At 35.3% G+C, this 25,323-nt stretch overlaps 1 protein-coding gene across 1 annotated transcript in view; it reads right to left on the bottom strand.

Moving 5' to 3' along the window:
* Nucleotides 1–25,323, bottom strand: part of LOC123662149 (nephrin-like) — a 153,813-nt gene that overhangs the window by 24,697 nt on the left and 103,793 nt on the right. The window contains exons 4-5 of the mRNA XM_045597033.1: nucleotides 3,374–3,582; nucleotides 1,101–1,214 (exon numbers count right to left, since the gene is read on the bottom strand). Of these exons, the coding sequence (XP_045452989.1) occupies nucleotides 1,101–1,214; nucleotides 3,374–3,582 (323 nt within the window). The remainder of the gene's footprint in view (nucleotides 1–1,100; nucleotides 1,215–3,373; nucleotides 3,583–25,323) is intronic.

The raw sequence follows: 25,323 nt of genomic DNA, 5'->3' as shown, positions 1-25,323 counted from the left end.
GTGGCTTAGTGACGCTGTGACTTTTAACTGTTTGTGTTATATGTAGGTATAGTAAGAAAGCAACATGTGCCGATGCGACTAACAAGCTTTAATTTTTGAAGTAAAACTTTTTAGCACGCTTGACTTGGGGAGTAATCTGGTGAATGCGTGACGAGAGCGTTACGAAAAGTGTGATCGGGAGAGACGAACGGAAGTAGAGAGGGAGATATTAGTTAGTGAAGATGAAAGATAGAAAGTTACGTTTCGCATATTACTGTAGGAGCTAAATAAATTTTACTTCAGTCGTGTGGTCCAAAGTTCACTCGTTTTTTTTTTAGAATTTTATAATTAAAATTAATTATAATTTGATTGACTAAATACAACATTTTATATTTTAAATGTCACGGTTATTGCTCTTAAAAAGTAAACTCCAGTTGCGTGTCAGATCTGACACACACACACACACACTTTTTTCTTTTTTATTATCATTTCAGCCTATCACAGTCCACTGCTGGACATAGGCCTCCAAAAGTTCACGCCAAAAATAGCGTGAACTCATGTGTTTTGCCCATAGTCACCACGCTGGGCAGGCGGGTTGGTGTCCGCAAGGCTGGCTTTGTTGCACTGAAGACGCTGCTGCCCGTCTGTGTATTTCAAAGCCAGCGGTTGGATGGTTATCCTGCCATCGGTCGGCTTTTTAAGTTCCAAGGTGGTAATGGAACTGTGTTATCCCTTGGTCGCCTCTTACGACACCCACGGGAAGAGAGGGGGTGGCTATATTCTTTACTTAATTCCGTAGCCACAGCACTTTTCTTTTTTAAATAAAATAAAATAAGTGTTCGAAATTTAAGTTGTTTGAATTTTTGGTATTAATACTAGTATATTAAAAACTCCATTGAACAAAACACCATAAAGCTACTCTTATCTCCAAAGTAATATAACCTTATACGTTTTAAATAGTTTTTAAGTAAACAAGCTCATATATAAATGTAACAAAATTTTAATTTTACAAATTCAATAGATAGGTTAACGTTCTTAATACGAATTGTTAAATTCAAATATAAGCACGCGCACTAAAGCTAAGGGTAGAGGGCTTAAGAATTTATAAAGGTTAATCTTACCGCCAGAGGCCTGACAGGAAAGTAGTAAGTCCTGCCCTTCTCGGAAAGGTCCCGCGATCGATCCAAGAATCTCTTTACCTTCAGAATCATAAATTCGAGGTGAATCCGGCGGAACTAAAAGAAAGGTTTAGGACTTGATTAAAATATATATATATTGGGCAACAAATTTAATACGCACAGGGGTTCGCTTTAATTTGTAATAATTCTTGTAAGAAGATTTTGATAACAATAGTTGAGATTGTCTATCTATCATTTTTATTACTTTATACTCTGTTAAATAGCTTTTTATGTTTATGAAAATACCTTTTAGATTTTAAATGCTTATATATTGTAGTATATTTTATTATTGACTAGCTGTGCCCGCAACTTCGTCCCCGTGAAATTTGACAAAAAAGTAATTTTTACTTCGCAGAGTTATAACATAAATAAATTTCTAAAATAAAAGTAGTAGCCTACTTTAGTAGTTACTCCTTATTACATCAGCAATCTGCCGATAAAAGTCCAGTCAAAATCGGTCCAGCCGTTTTAGAGATTAACAAACAAACAGACAGATAGACAGACAAAAACTGTAAAAAAATGTTATTTTGGTATATGTACATCCACATGCATTTAGTAAAAACCGGTTATTTTAATATACGACGCCGCGTTGGCGCAACGGTTACAGCCATGTATGTTGCGCTCGCGGTTGCGGGTTCGATCCCCACACATGACAAACATTTATATTGGCCATATAGGTGTTTGCCATGGTCTGGGTGTTTGTGCAGTCCTTGTGGGTCTCCCCACCGTGCCTCGGAGAGCACGTTAAGCCGTCGGTCCCGGTTGTTATCATGTACACCTGATAGCGATCGTTACTCATAGTAGGGAATATATCCGCCAACCCGCATTGGAGCAACGTGGTGGATTAAGCTCTGATCCTTCTCCTACATGGGGAAGAGGCCTATGCCCAGTAGTGGGATATTACAGGCTGAAGCGTGTGTTAATATAACAAACAGGTACTCCAATTTTATTTATTTGTATATATAACTCTTTTGAAATATTTTAGACTTAAAAAAACGTGTTTAACAGCAATATATTTTGAAGAAATATCAAACAGGATTGGTTTAACCTATATAATATACTAACCAATTTATTAGGTGATAATCGAATTGGACAAAAAGATGATTATAGAGATAGAGAGAAAAAGAAGATTCTATCTGTGGTTAGAATCGATTCACTATAATAAGTTAAAATGGTAAGTTAAAAAATTAACTTTCAATATAGTTACTTCTTATATCAATTTTAAATTACAGATCGTTAAGGATAAATACTTTAGTTTTTTCTAAGCTATATTATTTAGTAAATTTCTACGTTTAGCCTAAATTAATATTCGCTTAAGCCTGTATAATATCCCAAATATAGGCATACATATAGGCAAAGGGATCGTTCTCTTACATAGGGAAAGAGGCCTACATATAGGCTAGGCTACATATGTATGATGGAATTAAAAAGAAATGTAAGAGAACGATTAGAGCTTAATCTACCACGCCGCTTCACTGTTGGTTGGCGGATATAACCCCTACTATGCGTAACGATCGCTATCAGGTGTACATGGTAACAACGGGACCGACACATTAACGTGTTTTCCGAGGCGCGGTAGGGAGACAAACAAGAACTAGTAACCAGAACGCTTTTTTTTATAAACATAAATATCGACTCCGAGCGGGAATAGAACCCGCGACCGACACACGCACCTATAGGTACACCAGAGTGGTATGATAAGTATCAAAATGCGTTGAAATATAATTATTTTGGTTTAAAAACGTTTAGTTAGATTAAAACTCATCACAGTTTAAAGAAATATTTATAAATGTAATTAAGTTTTGAATGGCGTGCTGTTAAAGAATTGTTTTAGTTGTTCGCTTAGAATTAGAAGTTCTAGTTTTAAGCAGTTGATTTTAAACATTAAAACTATATTATTTTTTAAAGTTGTACTTAACAAGTTCTTAAGTTTTCGAAAAAAAATATGAAAAAAATAAATTTTGTAATAATTTTGACATACCATGTTTCCTGAAACGGAAAAGAAGGTGGGAGTGAACGGAAAAGAAAGTGGGCTCACTTTATTGCCTACTAAGGAAGAAAGTCCTTTCTTTTTAAGACATTGAGTAAGGGTTTTTTGTTGGAATAAAACGATAATGGCCATGTTTACGTGATAACTGTTTTACATTGTTTTCAGCATTTATTAAGTTTTACGTTAAAATGAATGCTCATGCATAGAAAAAATCTATAAAACTTACCAATAACTGTCAAGTTGACCCTGTAGTTCCTTGTTGGGGAATCGATGTAGTCGATCCGACATCTGTAGACTCCCTCGTCATATCTCGCTACTTTATTGACGACGAGGTGAGCTGAAGCTGGATCCGACTGGTTCAGGACGAAATGCGCCCGAGTACCAAACTCACCAGCGACGGCCCAATGGACCGGTGGACCATTTCTGAAGTCAACGCTGCAACAAAATATTCAGTTCTCGAAATTGCAAAGCCTCTTGCTTATGTTTTAAAAATAGAAAGAGATTGACATATCGAGAAAAAATGGGGGTGATTATAACTGTCTGGAATATGTATGTCAGATGTGTATGTAACTACTAAAAGGAACGTTAAGCATTTCGCCTTTAACATCCTACTGTTGAGTATAGCGTCTTTGGTGCGACAAAGCCAGTACTGCGGTCACCAACCCGCCTGCCCAGCGTGGTGACTATGGGCAAAACACATGAGTTCGCGTTATTTTTGACGTAAGCTTGTGGAGGCCTATGTCCAACAGTGGACTGTATAGGCTGTAATGATGATGTTGGGTATAGGCCTCTTTCTTTATGTAGGAGAAGGATTGCAGCTTAACCTACCACGCTGCTTCTCTGCGGCTCGTCGGATATTCCTTACTATGAGTAACGATCGTTATCAGGTATTTATGATAACAAGCAGGACCCGACGGCTTAACGTGCTCTCCGAGGCACAGTGGAAACACCCAAAAGGACAGACATCCAAACCGGAAAGAATATTTTTTTTAAAATTCGATTATCACATAATTTTATATAAATATTCATCCCGAACGGAAATTGAACCAGCAAACCGGTGTTGGTCGGTGTTTTAGGCTACTACTGCCACCACAGCAGAGGGGTTGTTATATATTTTATATATATAGCAATCCATTAATTTAATTAATTAGAGAAAGTAAGGTATTTTAACAGCATCTAAACCGAAAATACAGTGTTTTATACTTTTAGAAAATTTGTAATATTTTAATTGAAATATAAAGTTTTTAAGCCATTTATTCTTCAATGTTACCAAAACTATACATCTATATCAAGTTCTGTTGTTATAAATCAACACATTTTTTTTACATGAGTATCAGAAAATTCTAGAAAAGTAAATTCTAAAAAAAACCAAAATTAATTTCGAATTTAAGTAAAATTAACACTACAACAAAGAAACAAAGGATTACAAAGAATATTTACAGAAAAATCTTCACCCAAGCAATCCGGTTCATATCGAATACGATGCCAAATCTAGCTCACTTCCTTGAGGCACTGAGTCAGAAATTTTTAAAACAACCCCCGAGGAAGGAATCTGTAGTACATCTTCCGGTTTGGATAAAGTCCAGTTGGGTAGAAACAAGGGGATTGCTATAAATGGGGGAAGAATCAATAACTGTTTTCTAGACAAAGGTTCTTTACTGTGTTTTAAAGTTAAGAGATTGTTATTGCCTTGTAATAAGTATAACTAGTGGTCGAAATTCACCATAATTAAAAATTTAAATTAAAAAAAATGAATATAAAGAACCTTTTTTGAAATTTTTGAATTTGACTACAGACTTTGACAATCAACTAAATGTGTCAAATACATAGTAGTATGCGTAATGTTTTTTTTTTTTTATTACTATTTGAATAGAATTTTATGCATGATTAAAAAATTAGCATTCTGCACTCCTTCTCTATATAAACTATAAGTGTACGAACTTTCATATTCCTCGGGCAATTATCGTAAAAAGGGGCACAAAGTTTTTGCTTCACGTATTAATGTTTAGATTATATTAATTATAATGAGCTCTATAATAACTTTTAGTACACAAAAAAGTAACGTATCTTTTCAAATATAAAAATAAAAAAGTTATTCGATTCGACAAATTTGTTACTAGCAGTGTTTATATAACTTCTAAAATAGCAATTTTCACAAATTAATAAAACATTTTACCCTATAAAATTTTTCATCTACCCTTTTTTTGAGATAATTTTGAAACCTCAGTCTTAAAATTTATTACGATCTTAAATATCAAAACTTGTTTTTTATTATTTCCAAATTGCCATAATATACCTTTACAAATAACCATTCATTACTTGTTATTACGAAAACATTTATCAGTCGAAGTGTTCAGTAAAAATGGTTTTAACCCTTTCACGCACATAAGGTTTAGAGAAATGAAACAAAAATATTTATTAGTCATAACGGTTTATTAGGAGCTAATTAAACATAAAATAATGAAAAAAATAATAGTTTATTATTTTTTATGTATTTTTCAGGCTGGGACATATGTGTCCCAGTGTGCGTCAACGGTTACAAAATGTACCAATTTCACGCACGTTTTTCTTATCGTTATTTCGCAAAAAAATTCACTAATACACTGTAAATTAACGTTTTTATTATATCAACTGAAAATTATAATCTAAAACAGAAAATCTTCAGTGGTATTCTTCAAAACAATTTCTTTCAGAAGTAAAACATAAATGTACATTACACGTTGAACATGTATTGTTTGTTCGATTCTCAACATGAAATTTGGCACATTGGATACATATCTTCCTTATATTTGCCTTCACCATAAAGTGAGAAGGCGTTTCCCGTTTTGGAGTATGACTTATCCGCTTATTTACTTGCTTGGTTACTGAAGATGGAATACTTCTCTGACGAGACGAAAAATCAGCAATTAGGAAAAATAGGGGACATGGCATTGTTTTTGCAATATAAGGAACTCCCATATCAGTCCCTGTGGACCAATAAGAGCGAAAAGAAGGTAAAAATGATATCTCATTACGTAGTTCATTCCGAGATAATCCTTGGCCTCAGCACTAGAGAGAGTAAAAGACATTCCATTTTGCAATGCGTATTGTTCCGATTCAGGTACAATAATGTCGTCAATTAATTGATTAAAATTTGTAACTGCATTGAAAATATTTTATAGAAAAGGAATTTGAACTACTAAGACTATCCAAAATATTAACTTTGCCATATTTGTAGCCTGCTTGATCATGAAATTTATGCGGTATGTAGGAGTTTTTTCTTCAGTTGAACGAGGGTACAGCTTCTGTGCTTGTTTGTAGAATTTCTTGTTGCAATTGGCTATCTTCTTAATTCTGTATATTTTCGCTAACACTCGGAGGAATGCTAGGTTCAATCTCAACGTTAGAAAGACCTTCATCAATGTCTTGCACCAGAAATTGTTGATCTTCTTCGTCCAAAAGAAGTCCATCCTCGTCGCCACTATTACCAGCTACTAAATATTCAAAAATCTCACTGTCCGTTGACGCAAACTCCCTAGTCCTTCTCGCATACATGTTTTCGAACTACTGATTCAAAATTTGCATTGACTTACAAGAATAATGACTTAAATATAGTAAATTTAGAGGGTAGTCAAACATATGACAAAAGGCTCCGTTGACGCACACTGGGACACCCGTGTCCCTTTTCGATTTTTCATAAAAAAAAACATATTTAGTAATGAAAACATTAGAAAAACAGATGAAACTTGCAAAATACTAACCAAAGAATATAATTATTAAAGAAATAGCAACATAAAACTGAAGAAATATTTTAAAAATTAAAATCTAAAAGACAACTTCTGCCGACGAAAAACTCACAGCTTCGCGCTTATTTATTTCTTTTCTAATCCGTCTAGCTCAATGATCTCAGATAAAATATCATTAAACGTACTTTTAAATTTATAAATACAAACCTTTAAATTGATTTAAACTAATATGTATCGCAGGAAACTGAAAAAACGTTCGGGGACAAATGTGTCCCATATGCGTTAAAGGGTTAAAAAATCAACACGGAATCTCAACAAACAGTTTCACCCAAAATTTTAACATAAAATTGAAAACGTTTCAATTTTGGTTTTCGTATTAATTCTGGTATTACTCCATGGAGCACGGGGCCCTAAATTAAATTTCGTCAATGAAGCTGGAACCGCTTAATTGCAATTGAGACTTGTTACACTTTCTAAAATTTTAATTAATTTCAAATTCTGCACGTTTCGCAAAATATTTTGATAATTCTGAATTTATTAAATTTTCCATAAACTACATTATTTTTATAAAGAAATTTTTAATGAGTCTTATTTCAACTTTCCATTTTTGTAGCAAAGTTTTAGTGGTTCATATTATAAATAAAATTTCAGTGTTCATTTTTGGTTAAAATTAAATAAATATTACGACCTAACAAACAAACTTAAGAGCCCTTTCGCAATTTATCGCTCTGCAAATTTAGGTAAATTTGGTCGCATCGCGCGAAACCTACACCTAGGTCGCAAGTCCTGGGAACTGCTCTGAGTTTTTTCTGCTAACGATGGACCCGGCACCCGCGCGGTAAATCCATTGAATGCTAAGAAGTTTGTCTCCCCAAGGAGTCACTTGTAATATTAGTATATTTATGTTACATACCCAATAACTGTACTAAAAATGTGAATTTTTACTTAAACAAAAATAAATAACAGAAAAGAAGAGTTTAAAAAACATGTCTCTTAACTATTCATTTTAATTTTCTCTCTCCAAATCTTAGAAAGAACCACCAGAATCTATTACGCGAAGCTGGATGAAAATCCCTCATATAAATTAAACTCGAAGAAACGAAGTCACGTGCAAAGCTACTGATATAAATCCTCTTTTCATAGAATATAAAACAGTCTTTATTTCACACTGGACCATCTGACAGAGAGCATTAATCACGACGCAACAGGACCTAACAAAGCTTAGAACTAGAGTTCAGGTGATCGTTAGGAACCGTCCTGGCATCAAATCTGCTACCCGTTGGAAATAAGCCAAGTATTTTGGTAGTTTCATCGTTGAGAATTTATGAAGGCTTTTGTTTCAGATGTAATTTCATCCATCGTGGTTTATGGCGCTCTTGTAGTTTATGAGGATTTTCAGATGAACTAAAGATGTTTTGCAGGTAACCTTAACATATCCCGAGTAGGATGGTACTCAGAATTATCACAAAGATTCTTTGACTGATTTTTCAAACAGTTTTTTTTAAGGTCAATCGATCCATAATTTAGACTTAATTGGTTTATTTTTTAATGTTCCACTGTTTTTGGAATTTTTCGATCCCATTTTAATTAGACAATTATGTTTACTACCAAAATTACGTGCTATAAAATATTTTATTAAAAAGAAGTAACAATACCAATTTTGCATTTTAAAATCCACTTAAAAACACCACAGCAGTTTTTGCCATAAACCTCCACAACCTCATATCGCACGAAATCTATTTTAAGGATGCATATAAAATTTACGATCCATAATAGATTTAACTTATGAAATTATACAATAAACTTTTTAATAAAACCGTCGTAAAGGTGAACCGTTCGTCACTGCATGCAATTTAACAGTCTAGACGTGTATCGTAACTTTAAAATTCTAGCATGCATCAGAAAACCTAAGAATTCTTTGTTAGACCATCAAGTTCCTGGATGGCGGCCAACGTAACTTCCCTTGATAAATTACTTTTGGGTATATCTAAATGAAAGCCATCGATTTTATGTAGACTGGAACTATGTCCACTGAAATGTTTTTATCTAATGATACTTTCGTTAATCATGTCATCAGTCATGGCAAAGTATACGATTTAGCATTAATTTGTTATTGATTATAATTTACTGATTTAATCATATTAAAAATATATTGAGGTACAAATTTGAAGGACTCTTCACTTCAAATTCTTCTTGTTTTAAAATATTATTTATTTAGAAGTACAAATCTGACAACATCAAAAAAAAAATTACGACAGTCTCAGAATGGCAAGACATTATGACAATCTCAGGTTCGAAACTTTTATTTTATTTCATAATCAAGATATATTAAAAATAAATTTGAATAACCATATTCTACAATTAATTAAAATTACAATATTTTAAGAAAATACTTCAAACTAATTGCTAAAATATATTTCAAGACTCAAAATTATGATGACACTAATTACTTAGCTTTAACTACACCAATTATTTTAGTTGCTTGTAACACTAAACTATCTATCTAATTTACTATTTGAGCTTTCTGCATAAATTACTTCTCGCATAGAATCGTGCTTAAATTTTTGGCGCGATAAGTGGAACTCATACCTTCTCAAACGCCTCTTTTACAACGCATACGTAATAAAAAATATCCAGCACCATTTCAAGGGTCGACACTTCCAATTTTATTACAAGATTAATTAATTCAGTATTCACCGAATTACGTATAGGTGGTATCAACTACACGCCAATTTAGAGTAATCAGTATTTACCTCTAAGCAACGCAAAGCAATAATGCCAGGACGCTCGTAAAGAAAGCTATCCCGCGGTTTAATGTCCGTCCGCGTCGCAATAAACCCGGTACCAGGAAATAGACTCGTGTATTTTAAAATGAGATAGTCTAGGTTAGAAATAAAAAAAAAGATAGAAAAATGCTCGAATAAACCTTATAAATAATGAAAATGAGGAACTTTTTGAAAGAAAGAGCAGTATAAAGGAGTTTTGTCTAAAACTGGAGGCACATAACATTTTTTATCATGTCAAAGAACTTCTTAAACCTGCACGCGTCAGTGGAAATTTTGATTTATGTATTATTCAACACTTCGCTGTAAAGTGTAGCAAGTTAAACTTTATGTTTATAATATTATTAATAATTTATAATATAATATTATTAACTATATGTTTTTTCCAATCAAGAGAAAATAATTTAGCTTCGTCCATAAATGGGATATTAATTAACTATTACAAATATTTTATCAAACATATTTAACCTCATACGAATTTAAACAATTCGTTTAAATTAAGAATCGACGATACGATACGATGCAGCTTGTAAAACCCTACTGCTGGGCATAGTTTTCTCCGTATAGGAGAAGGATCAGAGCTTCATCCACCAAGTTGCTTCACTGCGGATGATGAAACAAAATTGAAGATAAATTACTAATAAAATATTTTTCTTATTATTTGAGGGTATTATTCATGTAATTAACAAGTAAAAAGCCCTGCGATCACAAACCCGCCTGTCCAGCGTGGTGACTATGGGTAACGTGCAAAGTTCACGCCATTTTTGGCACAAACTTGTGGATGCCTATGTCCAGCAGTGGACTACAATAGGCTGTAGTGATGGTGATGATGATGATGATCATGTAATTAGTGATACACAATACATTCAACGGATTCACATACTAAGTAAAAAAGTTACCATTAATGGTAGAATTAGTCACTATGCTGTATAAAAAATTCATAAGGAAACTGACAATTAATTTTACATTGTTCTATACGTAAATAAATCAGACCTACAAATAAATGTCAATTGTGACGAATTTCGCTTGTTCTAATATCCATTCGTCACACGTGTACCCGTTATTAAATTTAATAATTATAATTATAACTCACGAATTATTATAACGCGACTATGCACATTTTGTTCGCGAATATTAATTTATTCGATGAAATTCGATTGGGCATGGAATTTGAATAATTAATTCTAATAATTTAATATTTTAACGCTGCTAAGCAGAAAATATATCTTGTATTTGTGCACTGTGTTTACGTTAACTTTTGTTTTATTGAGGTTAGATCATAACTGGAAATAAATAAACATTTATATTAAATATCACGAGTAGTCCGACTGGAGAAGTGCCTCAATCTTACACAAGATTATTGCGGAATAATATTGCTTTGTATTATAATTAATTGGGCTATGCTTGAGATTTCTCTCAAAGATAGGATTATAAATGAGACTATCCGCGAGAGAACGAAAGTAACCGACATAGCCCACAGGATTAGCAAGTTGAAGTAGCAATGGGCTGGTCATCTGTGTCGCAGGACCGATGGTCGTTGGCACAGACGGGTCCTGGAGTGGAGACCGCGCCTTGGAAAATGCAGTGTGGGACGTCCTCCGGCCCGTTGGACCGACGATCTACGTAAGATTTCCGGTGTAGGCTGGATGAGGATTGCGGAAAACTGGGATGTCTAGCGTGAACTTGGGGAGGCTTATGTCCAGCAGTGGACTGCAATAGGCTGAGCTGACTGAATATTGCTTTCAAGTAGTGTTGAGTTTCTATGGTGAGTAAGGAAGTCAGAGGTCGAGCCGATGCTCTATTTTGACGGCTATATAAGATCGGCAAACATATTTATGCTGCCCCTTGCGTTGGAAACATCCATATTTGTAGCTTATAGCACAGTAACTACCATTCGTACGCTTGTTTGTCAATTCAGTCTTATAAAAAAATTAACATCTATGTTTTGCAATACAGGTCATTGACACTAGAATACTACGTGCCTTTAAAGACTTTCTTCATTCACTGGGTAGTCTTTGATATGAGGACAAAGTTTCCCAAAAGCTGTTTATAACGTACATGGATACAACTTATTAGAAACTAACGTAATACGAAGACAACTGTTCTCACAATAAACGCTCTTGAAGTTAATACTGTAATTGCTATTTTCGGATACATTTCACAAAGCAACGTTATCTCGCTTGGGGAGGAAGCTAAGTTTTTTGGACTTCCGCCAGAGCCCTTACTATTTGTTACTTATGAATTGCAAAACCTAAATCTACTATAAATCATCCGTATTAATGCTCGAGTTATGCCTTTTTTATGATTTGGCTCTCTACATTTTTGTTTGTGCAGTATTTTAAATTTAGACTTTTAGATACTAAAAGTTGGTAAAGGTATTTAAGAAATGTTTTATAGCTGCAGTAATCAATCCGAAGCGTGTTATAAAAAATATCTATGATACATTAGAATTTGAATTGTAACTTTTAAATAAGTACATATTGTTGTTCACGTTTACGATTCCTAGTTATAAAGAAAACATAAAAATTCAGAGCCTGATAAAAGTCAGTGTCTAAAACGCGACCACTATAGGTCAAAATTGATTATTGTATTTATTTATAATGGTTGAACAGTCAGTCAGTAATTTAAATCAACTTAGTGTAAACATTTTTTTGAATATCATATCAAAAATTGATCGCTCCAGCGGGATTCGAACCCGCGTCTCCGACTGACCGTGTCGGCGCTCTAGCCAATTAAGCTATGGAACGATGTACCTGCCAGAGCGAAATTCTTGATATGATGATTTTTATTTTCGGTTTAAGCGAACCGTGGCGCCGTCTATAGTGAGTTCTTTACAGAGACCCGTAACTATTCAAAGTTTCATATTACAATGAAAATCTTTGACAGGAGACGACACCATGCTATTCTTAATATGTACAATTTTATTTTTGTGTTACCCACACATTAGGAATTCTAAACAGAACTGTTACCCGCACATTAGGGATTCTAAACAGAAACTGTTTAGAATCCTTAATGTGTGGGTAACACAAAAATAAAATCGTACATATTAAGATTAGCATGGTGTCGTCTCCTGTCAAAGATTTTCATTGTAATATGAAACTTTGAATAGTTACGGGTCTCTGTAAATAACTAACTATAGACGGCGCCACGGTTCGCTTAAACTGAAAATAAAAATCATCATATCAAGAATTTCGCTCTGGCAGGTACATCGTTCCATAGATTAAGTGGCTAGAGCGCCGACACGGTCAGTCGGAGACGCGCGTTCGAATCCCGCTGGAGCGGTCAATTTTTGATATGATATTCAAAAAATGCTTAGAATCCCTAATGTGTGGGTAACACAAAAATAAAATCGTACAACTTAGTGTATTTTGTTTTAAGCAACTAGGTAAGCAAATGAGCGTACGGCTCACATGAAGGTAAGCGGTTACCGTATCCTATAGACGCCTGTAACACCAGGAGAATAGCAAGCGCGTTGCCTACCTACTCTGGCCACCTCCCTCACCACAGAAATACAACAGTACTTAAGGGCAGCGGAACACAGGTAAATAACCTGTGATCTTCTGTAAGGTCGAGGTACTACCCCAGTCGGGCTGCTCTAGATTTTGCGAAGGCTATATCCTGCTGACTCCTACCTCAATAAAATAGAGATATAAATCACACAATTACAAAAAATAATGTCTTTTTAATAAAACATTTTTTTCAAGACATCATAAAAATACCTTCTCGAAACATATATATAACAATATATTTCGAAAATATTGTATTTAGTAGGAGTCAGTGACTCAACGTTTTTGTAAGATATTAATTTTATTTTCATTTAACAATTTTACTTATGTCGAAACTTATGTCAGGCGTTTTTATCTTGTAACACCGAAATATACTTTTGATTTGTTTAATTACTAAACTGCTTAGATATAAAATGATATTGACAAAGTATACAATAATATGATTACAAACTTCTTAAGTTGATGTAAGTTTTATTAATAATATCTTACAAGTACTTTTTATATTCTTCAAGTTTATATTGACTTTAGTTATTCAAGAGCAATCAATAATACCCTTACTAGTATTTTCTTAAACATTATTATACAGAACATCATTATAGTGAGATCTAAAACTTTTGAAATTTGATTTTTTTTTGTCACCAGTATAACATGCATAATCTATTGCCAGCTGGAAAAATTGTGGTGATTCAAAAGCGCTTATCTACACAAATAAATAAAATTGGAGTGTCTATTTGTAATATTAAAACAACCGCTTTTTACTAAATGCACACACGGTAACCAACCCGCCTGCCCAGCGTGGTGACTGTGGGCAAAACATATGAGTTCACGCCGTTTTTCTAAACAAATATGGATGTATAGACAGTACATATACCAAAGTAACATATTTTACAATTTTTGTCTGTCTGTCTGTTTGTTTATTCCGGCTAATCTCTGAAACGGCTGAGCCGATTATAACGGGGTTTTCACTGGTAGATATCTGATGTAATAAGGAGTAACTTAGGCTACTTTTATTTTAGAAATTTATTTTATTACTCTGCGAACTGAACAATAACTTTTTTGTTCGATTCCACACGGACGAAGTCGCAAGCACAGCTACTTACTACGCTTCAGCCTGTAATATCCCACTAATGGGCATAGGCCTCGTTCCCAATGTAGGAGAAGGATCAGAGCTTAATCCACCACGCTGCTCCAATGCGAGTTGGCGGATATATTCCCTACTATGAGTAATGATCGCTATCAGGTGTACATGATAACAAGCGTGACCGACGGCTTAACATGCTCTCCGAGGCACGGTGGGGAGACCCACAAGGACTGCACAAACACCCAGACCACGGCAAACACCTGTATGGCCAATACAAATGTTTGTCATGTGCGGGGATCGAACCAGCAACCGCCAGCGCAACAGACCACAATCCATGGCTGTGATAGTTGCGCCAACGCGGCGTCATGATGAGATTTTATATATATAACATCTGTCATCAGTGTCTTGAACAAATAAAGTTTTTATTATTATTACGTATTTGTTCAATGGTGCATCGGTTCAGTCAACTGAAATAGATTTTTTTTTTCGTTTAAACAAGCTAAAACAATTCCTACACTAAATCCTAAAATAAAAAATTTGTTTATTTTTAATTACTAAATAAAGCATTGTGTTTAGAAATATTGTTTTATTTTTATTTTTATAAAGTTAGTTCCGTCGATATTAAAGAAAGAAATTTTAGATACTGACGGCGTAAAGAAAAATCGTTCATTTTAAAGCCTTCCATTATCAACGTTTTTCAACAATTTTTACGATTCCTTTTATTTGTGTCATTTTCTTTTCTTGAGAGACGTACGAAAGATTTTTTTATAGACGAGAGTACTCTCTGAAATGGGCCATTTCCTTATAAGAAAACTCTATAAACGATTTTTCATATCATCAATATTTAGTACGAAATAATACAGCTTGGAAGGCAGCCAAGACGCTCGCTAAGTGTTAACTGTTGACGCTTTCATTGATTGTTTTAGGTCTTAAGTTGCCGGTTTTTACCAAATACTATTCGAAATTGAATTTTAGTAATTGTAATTTCAATTTAAGTTGACCCTTTAAAGTTAATTAATTTAATATTTCTGTATGATTTTCGTATATTTTTAAAAATTGGAAGCGTGTATTATATATAACATAGCTTTTTTTTTTTTTTTTTTGATATCGCAGGGTAACCCATTTACGGGTGATATCCAGGATGCCCGGGTAGGCATTCCTAGACCGTATGTCGGCTTAGCACTTGGGGGTGCACTACCGACCAAAACCCCTGCGGGAGCCTTCAGCCGCTTTAATTGGAGGGTCCCGGAACTGCAGGCAACAGGATCCCTCCAGCGACAGGCTGGCCTCGGCGAAAAGACCAGACTTCTCCTCCATGGGACTGTCCGGCTCACCTCTGAACAATCCCGACGACGCCATGTCTAGCAGGACCGGGTTCCCATCCCGGCCCGACATGGGCACAGGGGCGTTACTGGAGACGCATTAAGTAGCGCCTCCTACGCACCCCCGTTCGTCGCCTGCGGACGGAGGCCTCGTCGGCGGCCCCCTCTCTCATCCGCTCGTCGTTCTCCTTCTGGGACATTACTGTCTCGCAGAAGGAGACCATCGCCTTCCAGGACTCGTCGTCACCGAGCATCGCGGTGATAACGCTCGGCAGTGACAAGTCCCCTCCGAGGACTGTCGTCAGATCGCGACGTAGCGCCGCCCATCTCGGGCACACCTCGAGGGTGTGCATAACATAGCTTACTTTATCTAACTTTATCCAACCTAAAATCAACATGTTACCAGTATGAACAGATACAAAAATATAAATTTGTTCTGGGCATTTTAATTCTTGCTTTTGAAAATTCCTGTTTACAATTCTTAAATGAGACGCTATTTGCATAACAAATTATTTTTAAATTTTAAATACGTCTGATTTTCTAAGCGTCAATCATTTTCATCGGTACAATAGACTTAAAATTTCGCTCATCATTCATCATCATCATTTCAGCCTAACGCAGTACACTTCCGCAGTCCTCATCCAGCCCTCATATTTACGTAGATCGTCGGTCCATCGGGGCGGAGGACAAATACACGCGGTTTCTACTCCAGGCCACGTCGCTCCAACGGCCGAAAAATTTATCCATTAATAAAATCTTCACCTGAAATATACACTACATTTCAATCATATTAATATAAATCCAAGCTTAAAAGTTTAATAAACTTTTTTATTCTTCATTCGCCAAATAGTCCCATTTGTTCTGGCAAACGTTAACCGTAGATTGTTAGGGTCGGAATGAATCTTTGCACTTAGGAGATTAACCAACAAATGGTAACGGTCAGCAGAAATACCAATATTGTATGCAAATCAATAGTAACAAGAGTTAGAGTACAGTCAATGGACTCATACGCATGTGTTTATTCTGGCGTTTGTGTGTGTTCTATGTGCGTTTTAGTCTATAGGTATAATTTAAATTAGAAGGGTCATTGAAGTTAAAGTAATTTTCAGCTTAATACAAAAAAAAAATTGAAGATCTTATTTCTTCTTGAGGTGTATGTATTTTTCTTAGTCAGTCATAGATTGTGTCATTTGTATCACAATTGAACCTTAAATTATTTACAAAATTTCAGTTTTAATTGAATTTTCATTCATACTTTTTCATCTTTAATAATAGGAGTTTTAAGAAAAAAAATTGTATCATGTGACTCATCAATCGTCAACCCGTAGTAGAGCAGCGTAGAGGGACCAAACCCTTTGCCCGTTTTATCCATCCCACTGTTAACAAAAGTGTCGTCTTATGACGGGACTAGAGAATTTTTAAGAAAATGCCCTAAAATATAAAAAATCATACCCTATTTGAAGATCATTTGACATTATGTTGTAAAGATGGAAATTATTATGATATAAAAATTGTTTTTTACTATTGGTCTTGCCGCACTGTCGTACCGTCGATAACTTGGTAAGACTAATCAAATAACAAAGTAAGATTTTCCTTCTCAAATCCGACAAATTCTCAGTATTATTATGTGTGTAAAATTGGGCTCATTATTTCTAGCTTAGCTTTATAAATCTGGCAAACTAAAAAGGTAACACTCACTTTTTAGGTACCTGATATGAAAGTCGTGTAAACATTTAAATGGTTTTTCTTTTTCAAATCCATGCATGCATGCGTTCAGCCTCTACTATCCCACTGCTGGACTTAGGCGTCTTTCTCCGTATAGGAGAAAGGCTTTAAATATTTTTTCTTTTTTTTTTTCAGAAATATCATATTGCATTTATGTGGTGTATTTTTACACATTTATTATCTCACAATATCACATTGAAATTCATCTAGCCTTAAAATAAAGTAGTACCACAAAGTGATTTCAAGAAAACATTTTTCACCTCGTTTAAAAATACTTTCTTTTTAATATATCATTGATGAAAACAAATAAAACAATACGAGTGTATCAAAACTTTGACCTTTATCCGCCTCTTGGGACAAAATATTGGATCCGTATATAAGTCAATCTTCCGGTTCATAAATTATTTCGTCCTACTTTATTGTTTTTTCAGAGTTAATACGATATTTGATCTCTTTTTCTTACCAATTTTATAAACAGAATGAATAATAAGACCAAGTATCTACGAATCGGATTTCCAATCGAAGGTTTCCTAGTCACCGTTGCGTTCTGTTTGTTATATAATGAAAATATATACAAAACGTAGCCTCATTGAATTTTCAAATTTAGTTTATGGAAATCACTTTTCCAATGCTTCCTTTAAGTCAACTGATGGTATGGCAGAAAAGAAGCTAGGGATAGGTAAAATAGGCCGATAATTAATTTTCTGACAATATAACAATGGGTGTAGCCATTTCACGAAAATTTTATTGAGGTCTTGATATTGCGCAAGTCTAGACAGCCATGTATGAACTTGAGTTAGATACCCACATAAAAAGTTATGATATCCGATTCTTTGATCTGTCTACGAAGTGAACGTTTTGAGGTATTTTTAAACAAAAATCGTTTAACTAGCGATGAAATTCTAAAACATAGAAAACAATTTATTAATATCACTTAAACAGAAGACACTTAACCCCAGCATTGGATTGAAGATACAATTCGCTTGACAAGATTTACAACTATATATTAATAAAACATAATCTTCAATAAACCAAAATCTACTAAACTATCAAGAAAGTTTCATTACCGAAACAGACACACGGTCGGTTCCTCCGCAGTAAGCACATAACTCAAGTAGGGCTTTAGTGTTTAATTACGTGAGGAATTTACGAGAAATACAAATGGCAGTGCCCAGGACAAAGCCGAGTTGGTTACAGGCGTGAATTTATGTACTCTATATGTACAATCGGTAACAATTATACGTTAAAATTAATTATCTAACTTCTGTAGAGAAGTGGCGGACTTCAAGTGGTAAAATTGATAAAAATGATGATGTGTCTGGTTCAGTATTAGAAAAACTTTGTTAAATGACACAATCAATATTTGTGTTTGTTCGTAAACGAAAAAAAAAAAATCCGATTTAAATTTAATTCGTCAAGTAATACAACGAAGGTAGTTGGAAAAAAAATCAGTTAAATTATAGAACTCATCAAATCTGTATATAATTTAAATGTAGTCTCACATGACAATCACTAGTTTACGATTAATAAAACAATCAAATCGGAAATCGGTACAACCAGTAAAAAGTTATAAGATAACACACATTAAAATATACAGTCGAATAAGGAACAACTCCTCTTTCCGTAATTGGTTAAAAAAAGGAAAACACCAATATCCTTCATAATTAATAAATGCCACGCGCATCAGACTCTTATTATTATTATCTCTCTCAGGTTATTATTTATTATTGTTACATAATTTATATGATAGAAAAACTTGTCGCGAGATTTGAGTACTCGTATTTCCTTATTTTTGTTAAATATTAATAGTAAAAATCAATTAAATCAAGTTATTTCATTTACTTGTTTATCTGGACAAGTAAATCTCGCGACTAGCTTTTATACCATAATTATAAATTATGTAATCACATATATAAAATTCTCATGTCACGGTGTCAGTAGTTAAACTCCTCCATAACGGCTTGACCGATTCACATGAAAATTTTTGTGCAAATCAGGTAGGTCTGCAAATCGAACAATATCTATTTTTTATACCCCTAAGTTGTAGGGTATGGTAGGGGGTGGGATTAAAGGGTTTAATAAAATATATGGCAAAGCAACGTTTGCGGGGTCAGCTCCTTATAAGTAGATGGTAAAAGTTTTAAAGTATATACATAAATAGTTAAAACTAAGCCACTTAATTTCTTCTGAGCTTAACTTTTAAACTGTTCGACTTAATCTTCTCACATTTTATAAAATAATAAATGATTTATATAAAATATGCAATTTAAATGTCCGACTGTACACGACGTAATTAGTGCTAGTGCTTCAGTGTCAAACTATGGCTTAAATAATACCGTGCGAGCATTAATACGCTGCAGAAAAGAAGATTGAAAAAAAAAAAATTATACTCGTTTATGAGAATGCGAAATGTTTTACATAATTTGTATTTTCTTTTTTTTTTTGAATAATTAATTACTGTTGGGTCACCACATTACTATTACCATTGATGCTGTAGAATAGTAATGTTTTTGACTTGTGTTAAGTGTAATATTAAATAAAGTACATCAAGACTACCTTTGAAATGAATTTTGTATTTTTATCTTTTGGTTTATAGAAGTTTTGTCCTCAGGTCCTTTACCTATATAGAAATAATTGTGTTTGCTCGCAAACGAAAAAAGAACTGACTTCAATTACATCGACGAGTAATACAACGTCGATCGACGAAAAAATAGTCAAGTAACTACGCATTATCAAAGATTACTCAAAAATTAGTTATCAGATCTCAATGAAATTTATATGTGACCACATGACAAACGTCAGCTTTCGATTAAATTAAAAATTATCAAAATCGGTACACCCAGTAAAAAGTTATTGCGGATTTTTAAGAAGTTCCCTCGATTTCTCTGGGGTCCCATCATCAGATCCTGGTTTCCTTATCATGGTACCAAACTAGGGATATCCCCTTTCCAACAAAAAAAGAATTATTAAAATCGGTACATCCAGTAGAAAGTTATGCGGTATAATACAACGGGTCGACGAAAAAAGCGTTAAGTAAAAGTGCATTATTAGATATAACTCGAAAAGTAGTTGTTAGATCTCAAATAAATTTAAATGGAACCTAATGACACACACCACCTTTCGATCAAAAGAAAATTTGTCGAAATCGCTCCACCCAGTCAAAAAGTCTGAAGTAACATACATAAAAAAATACAGTCGAATTGAGAACCTCCTCCTTTTTTGGAAGTCGGTTAAAAAGGGACTTTGCCCAACAGTTGAATGTTAACGTTCAGACGACGACGCGTTATCGCAATGGTCTCAGCACTGGGTTATGGCTGTTGCGCTGGCGAATTCCGGTTTCATCCCGGCACATGCCATACATTTGTATTGGCCCTACAAATGTTTGTCATGGTCTGATTTTGTTTTTGTATTTCGGATCCCTTACACAGTATTAAATCCTAGTTAGGGCTGTTGAATTTGAGGCATTTATTCGATTAATTCAGTTATTTTACCATAAATAGCGTACTATTACTTTGTAGGCCTCTTTTTTCTCGTAGGATAAGAGCTAAAGCTTGATCCAACACTGGCTGAATCAACAAATTGATCAAAAAAATAAATAATTGGTTGTCTGTGAAGTTGGTTTACGGACGATAGTTTAACGTGACAACGTCATAACGAAACATCTCCTCGGATGTATTGGTCAATCTAGTGATAGAATATGGAAGATAGTACATAGGACAGTGAGCGTAACACAGTGAGTCATCCTTTTTCGTGCATGCAGCAGGCGTTCATCGATTTATTAGACGTTGTCACGTCAATTTTGTTGTAAAATTAATATTGTCGACGAAGATTTTCAATTCAATTACGAATATATTCAAGATAATACGTACATATCATTGATTTTGTACGTAATTATCTGTAATCAGGATGTGTTACATCAATCAAAATGTCGTCAGATGTCGACTTCGGATGCTTGCTAATTAATTAATTGTACTTTGTGACGTTTTGTCTCTCAATTAGTCATTGTGATAGTTTGTTGAAAATAGACGTAGCCTTCTGTGTTATTAGGATTAAATCATTACATAGTAAAAAACAAAGTCGCCTTTCGCCATTCCGATGTCAGTATGCTGATCTTTAAAACTACGCAATTGATTTTGATGCGGTTTTCTTTAATAAATAGAGTGATTCCAGACAAAGGTTTATATGTATAAAACAGCCATAATATAGGAGAGGAACACTGATAGTTTTATGGGTTTCTAATGTGATTTCGTAAATAAACACACTTTTTTGCGCTTATATTACAAATATTTAGTTTATATTTTATATTAGTGCTGTGTGGCTACGGCACTAAAGAATTTAGCCACCCCCTCTCATCCCGTGGGTGTCGTAAGAGGCGACTAAGGGATAACAAGGTTCCACAACCACCTTGGAACTTAAGAAGCCGACCGATGGCGGGATAGCCATCCAACTGCTGGCTTTGAAATACACAGACCGAAGACGGGCAGCAGCGTCTTCGATGCGACAAAGCCAGTACTGCGGTCACCAACCCGCCTGCCCAGCGTGGTGACTATGGGCAAAACACATGAGTTCACGTTATTTTTGGCGTAAACTTGTGGAGGCCTATGTCCAACAGTGGACTGTATAGGCTGTAATGATTTAGTATCAGCATTATACCCATGCGAAGCCGTTCGCTAGTAGATAAAGATGTGTGGATTAATTGACGCTGCATTTCATGCAAGATATTACTAATTTTTTATTTTATTTTACTTGCCGATTCTTCTATGCAGAGTCTACATTCCGAATCGGTAGTAGTTTCACTTTTAAAAATAACAATTACCTAAAATTTTTAATTTGTAAAATGACAATTCGAAGTTTTTTGAAGCCTATTTTAATTTATTTATTTTTGATTTTGATTTATTCTAGTTTTTGCATATATTATAGACACAAAATTTTGTGAATATGACATTATGAATAAATACTTGTATCATTTCGGCATAAAGAGGAGTATAATACCGAAGATCGAAGTCATGTCCGCTAGCCAAGTAACCAATCGATGTGACCATTTTGTCAACTCATCGTTGGTGTGTAAGACTTGAATACAATGCCCGAAAATTCCATGTAATTAAATTACCTCATTATTGAATATTTTATATGGAGGACTTCATAGATTTGATTTAACATATAGCAAATGATCCAAAATTAACGCTTACCCATAAATAGGCAAACTCGCTTACATATAAGTTACATAATGTATATTAGCTATGAAATAAAAATATAATATCTAATAGAGATACAGTCATAAATATCAGTCACTTTATCAGACTTTTGTGTTGAAATTTAAATCCCAGAATAACCAAGGCTCGGCGTTAGTTAATAAGGCTATTGTTTCAGCTCTTGAATAGCTTAATCAGGACTGACAATAGGTCCAATACGTGCAGTGCTTTGAGCTCAGAGTTAGCATATACGTTTAATGGACAAGTTATAATGAAATATATTCGATAATATAATGTTGAATATTGTGAGAATTCTACAAACTAACCAAATTTGTGGATAATATTAGAACTAAAATCTGCTATGATACAAATTATACTGACCATTAACTAAAGTGACTTATGAGATTAATTAATGTTATGGTGGATGACAGTTAAATGTGTGGTATTGTGTTGAATTTTGATTGGTGTATAATTTTTTTCTGAATCTATATTTTTGTCTGTGTGGGTCGTATTTTGTCTTGAAGAGCGAATGTAATCTGCTAATGCTAAGACCTCAGATCCTTTTTCTCAGTAGACTGAGGAACCATTGCTATGAGCAATTTGAATTCAGTTCACATCTATGCGATCTATCTTATTTAAAACAAATCTTCTCCCCAGCGTTAATATGAAAAAATGAGCTAATACACTTTTTCAATAAAACTTTTTTTTTTTATTAAGACTGTTTTTTTTTTTTTTTTTTTTTTTATATAACAATATATATCCACGGGCTCATAATGCCCGTGCTTTTATTATTCCAATATTAGTTTGTTAGTTTCTATAACTTGGTACTTACACATGCAACTTAGAGGACTAATTAAACTAGACTTAGTATCTCTAATCCTACGTGAGTCCACCGACCAAAAATTTAAAGTTATACTAAATTTACTTCTATATATATTAATTACTATATATTATATATTTTTTGTATTCCTACTGTCAGTTTTATTATCTAAGTTTATATTTACACTTATATACTAGTTACCGTATATGTACACTTATGTCCTAGTTACCTTATATATACACTTATGGCCTGCTGGCCTACTTACAATATACACTTAGCCTAGGTTACTGTTAGTAAGATTTTTTTTTTTTTTTTTTTTGTAGTCAATATTATATAATTTATCCTAATTAATTTGGTACACATGTAAAATTATTTTGCACACGTTTTGTAATATGTAATTAATACTATTTAATTTAACACTAACTTTATATGTTTATGTACACCCTATTTCTTTACTGAAACTAATTTCTTCACACGCCAAAAGTTTTCAACATATCGAGCACACTCTCAGTGACGGCTGCGTCTCTGTGATGAATCGCCATCTTGAGACTGTGCTGGAGTATTTCCTTGTCCGTGGTCTCCACTGCCCTCGCCACAAAGCGACCAATTGCGTCGTCCCTGTCGTCGGTGTAATAGACACAGGTGTTGGTGTGTCTAGTCACCGCGACTACAGCGTGCGAAACGCTGTCGTGGATCCTGAGCCTCCTCGTCTTCGTCTGGAGGACTATGACGTCCTCGTAGGTCTGGCCCTGCGCCTCGTGGATGGTTAAGACGCGCGATCCCTCCCCGGATCCGTATCCCTGGTCAGTCAGCAACCTCTTCTCCTCTTGCGTAAAGACCAGGTATAAGGTCCGGTCTCTTCCTGCAGGAATACGCGCGCCCGTGAGGCTCTCCACTCGCAAAGATCGGATCTTTGAGCTTGAGCTGTACACGTCCTTATAAACTTCGCTGATGGCAAGGGCGACGTCTTTGGGATTACGATGCGTGCATGACAACTCGCACGAGATGGTTGTTATCTGGGTTGGTCTGCAGTACCGCATTTCGAACAGGTTGTCCCTGTCGATGTACGGCAGCTGGTTTATGTCTCCGATGAGGACCACCTTCTGTGCTCCCGATAGTCGGGCGGCCATTACTATGGCTCCGAAGTGGTTCATGAGGGCCTCGTCCACCGTTAGGCGGTTGATTTTTGAGCCCTCTTTGAAACCATTAACTAGTACGGAGGCCATAGTACGCACCTTTTGCTTGGCTTTGTTGCCGTAGCGGTGCGCCAGTTTTTCTTTCAAGTCTTTGGCCGCCTCGACTGTGGTCGTAATCACGACCTCCGTGTCCTCATCGAAGTCCCCGACTATGCGAGTTGTCTTGCCGCATCCCGGTACCCCGTTTATCCACTCCAGTGATGGTAGTTCCCAGGGCACGGTCAGTAAGCCGTCCCGGTCGCCTGAGATGGTTTTCGCCATCCGTAGCATCCGGTCTCCCAGCATTACCTTCGTGCATCTGGCCACTACCACCACTGGGTCCCCTTCAGGTGTTTCGAAGGTTTGTGGCTCCTCGTCATTCCCCTCCGACTCGACTGCGCTCACGAAGCCTGCAGTGCTGTTATACGCTGCCATATACCTACCCGACATCTTGCCCTTGAGTGTTTGTCGGGTTTCACTGTTATATATGGCCGCTTCGGCTTCCTCGAGTTCCACCTCCAGTAATCTTTGGTGATCATATTGGTAGGCCTGCATGATCTTTTTGCAGGTGGCAAGGCTTACCTCGCGGTTTGCCTTTATTATCGCCAGGAACTCGATTAGGGCGTTCTCCGCATGTTGTAGCGGTGTGGTCGCAGGTCGAAGTCTCGGCGGTGTTACATGTCCCATGTCGGCCTTAGTACGAACGGCCGGTGACGCCTCTGGGTGCCTCGGACTACTGTCTCTGGTGAACCTGCTCAGCGCCGCCGATTGCTGCTCAGCCTGTCCAGTCTTTTTGGGAGAGAGGTGATGCGGGAGCTTGCCTGGTTTTGGGGAGATGGTTGCGTGG

This window comes from Melitaea cinxia, chromosome 18 (assembly GCF_905220565.1).
Source record: "Melitaea cinxia chromosome 18, ilMelCinx1.1, whole genome shotgun sequence".
NCBI lineage: Eukaryota > Metazoa > Arthropoda > Insecta > Lepidoptera > Nymphalidae > Melitaea > Melitaea cinxia.
The sequence above is the reverse complement of the archived record's forward strand: the minus strand, read 5'-3'. Positions and strand labels throughout refer to the sequence as shown.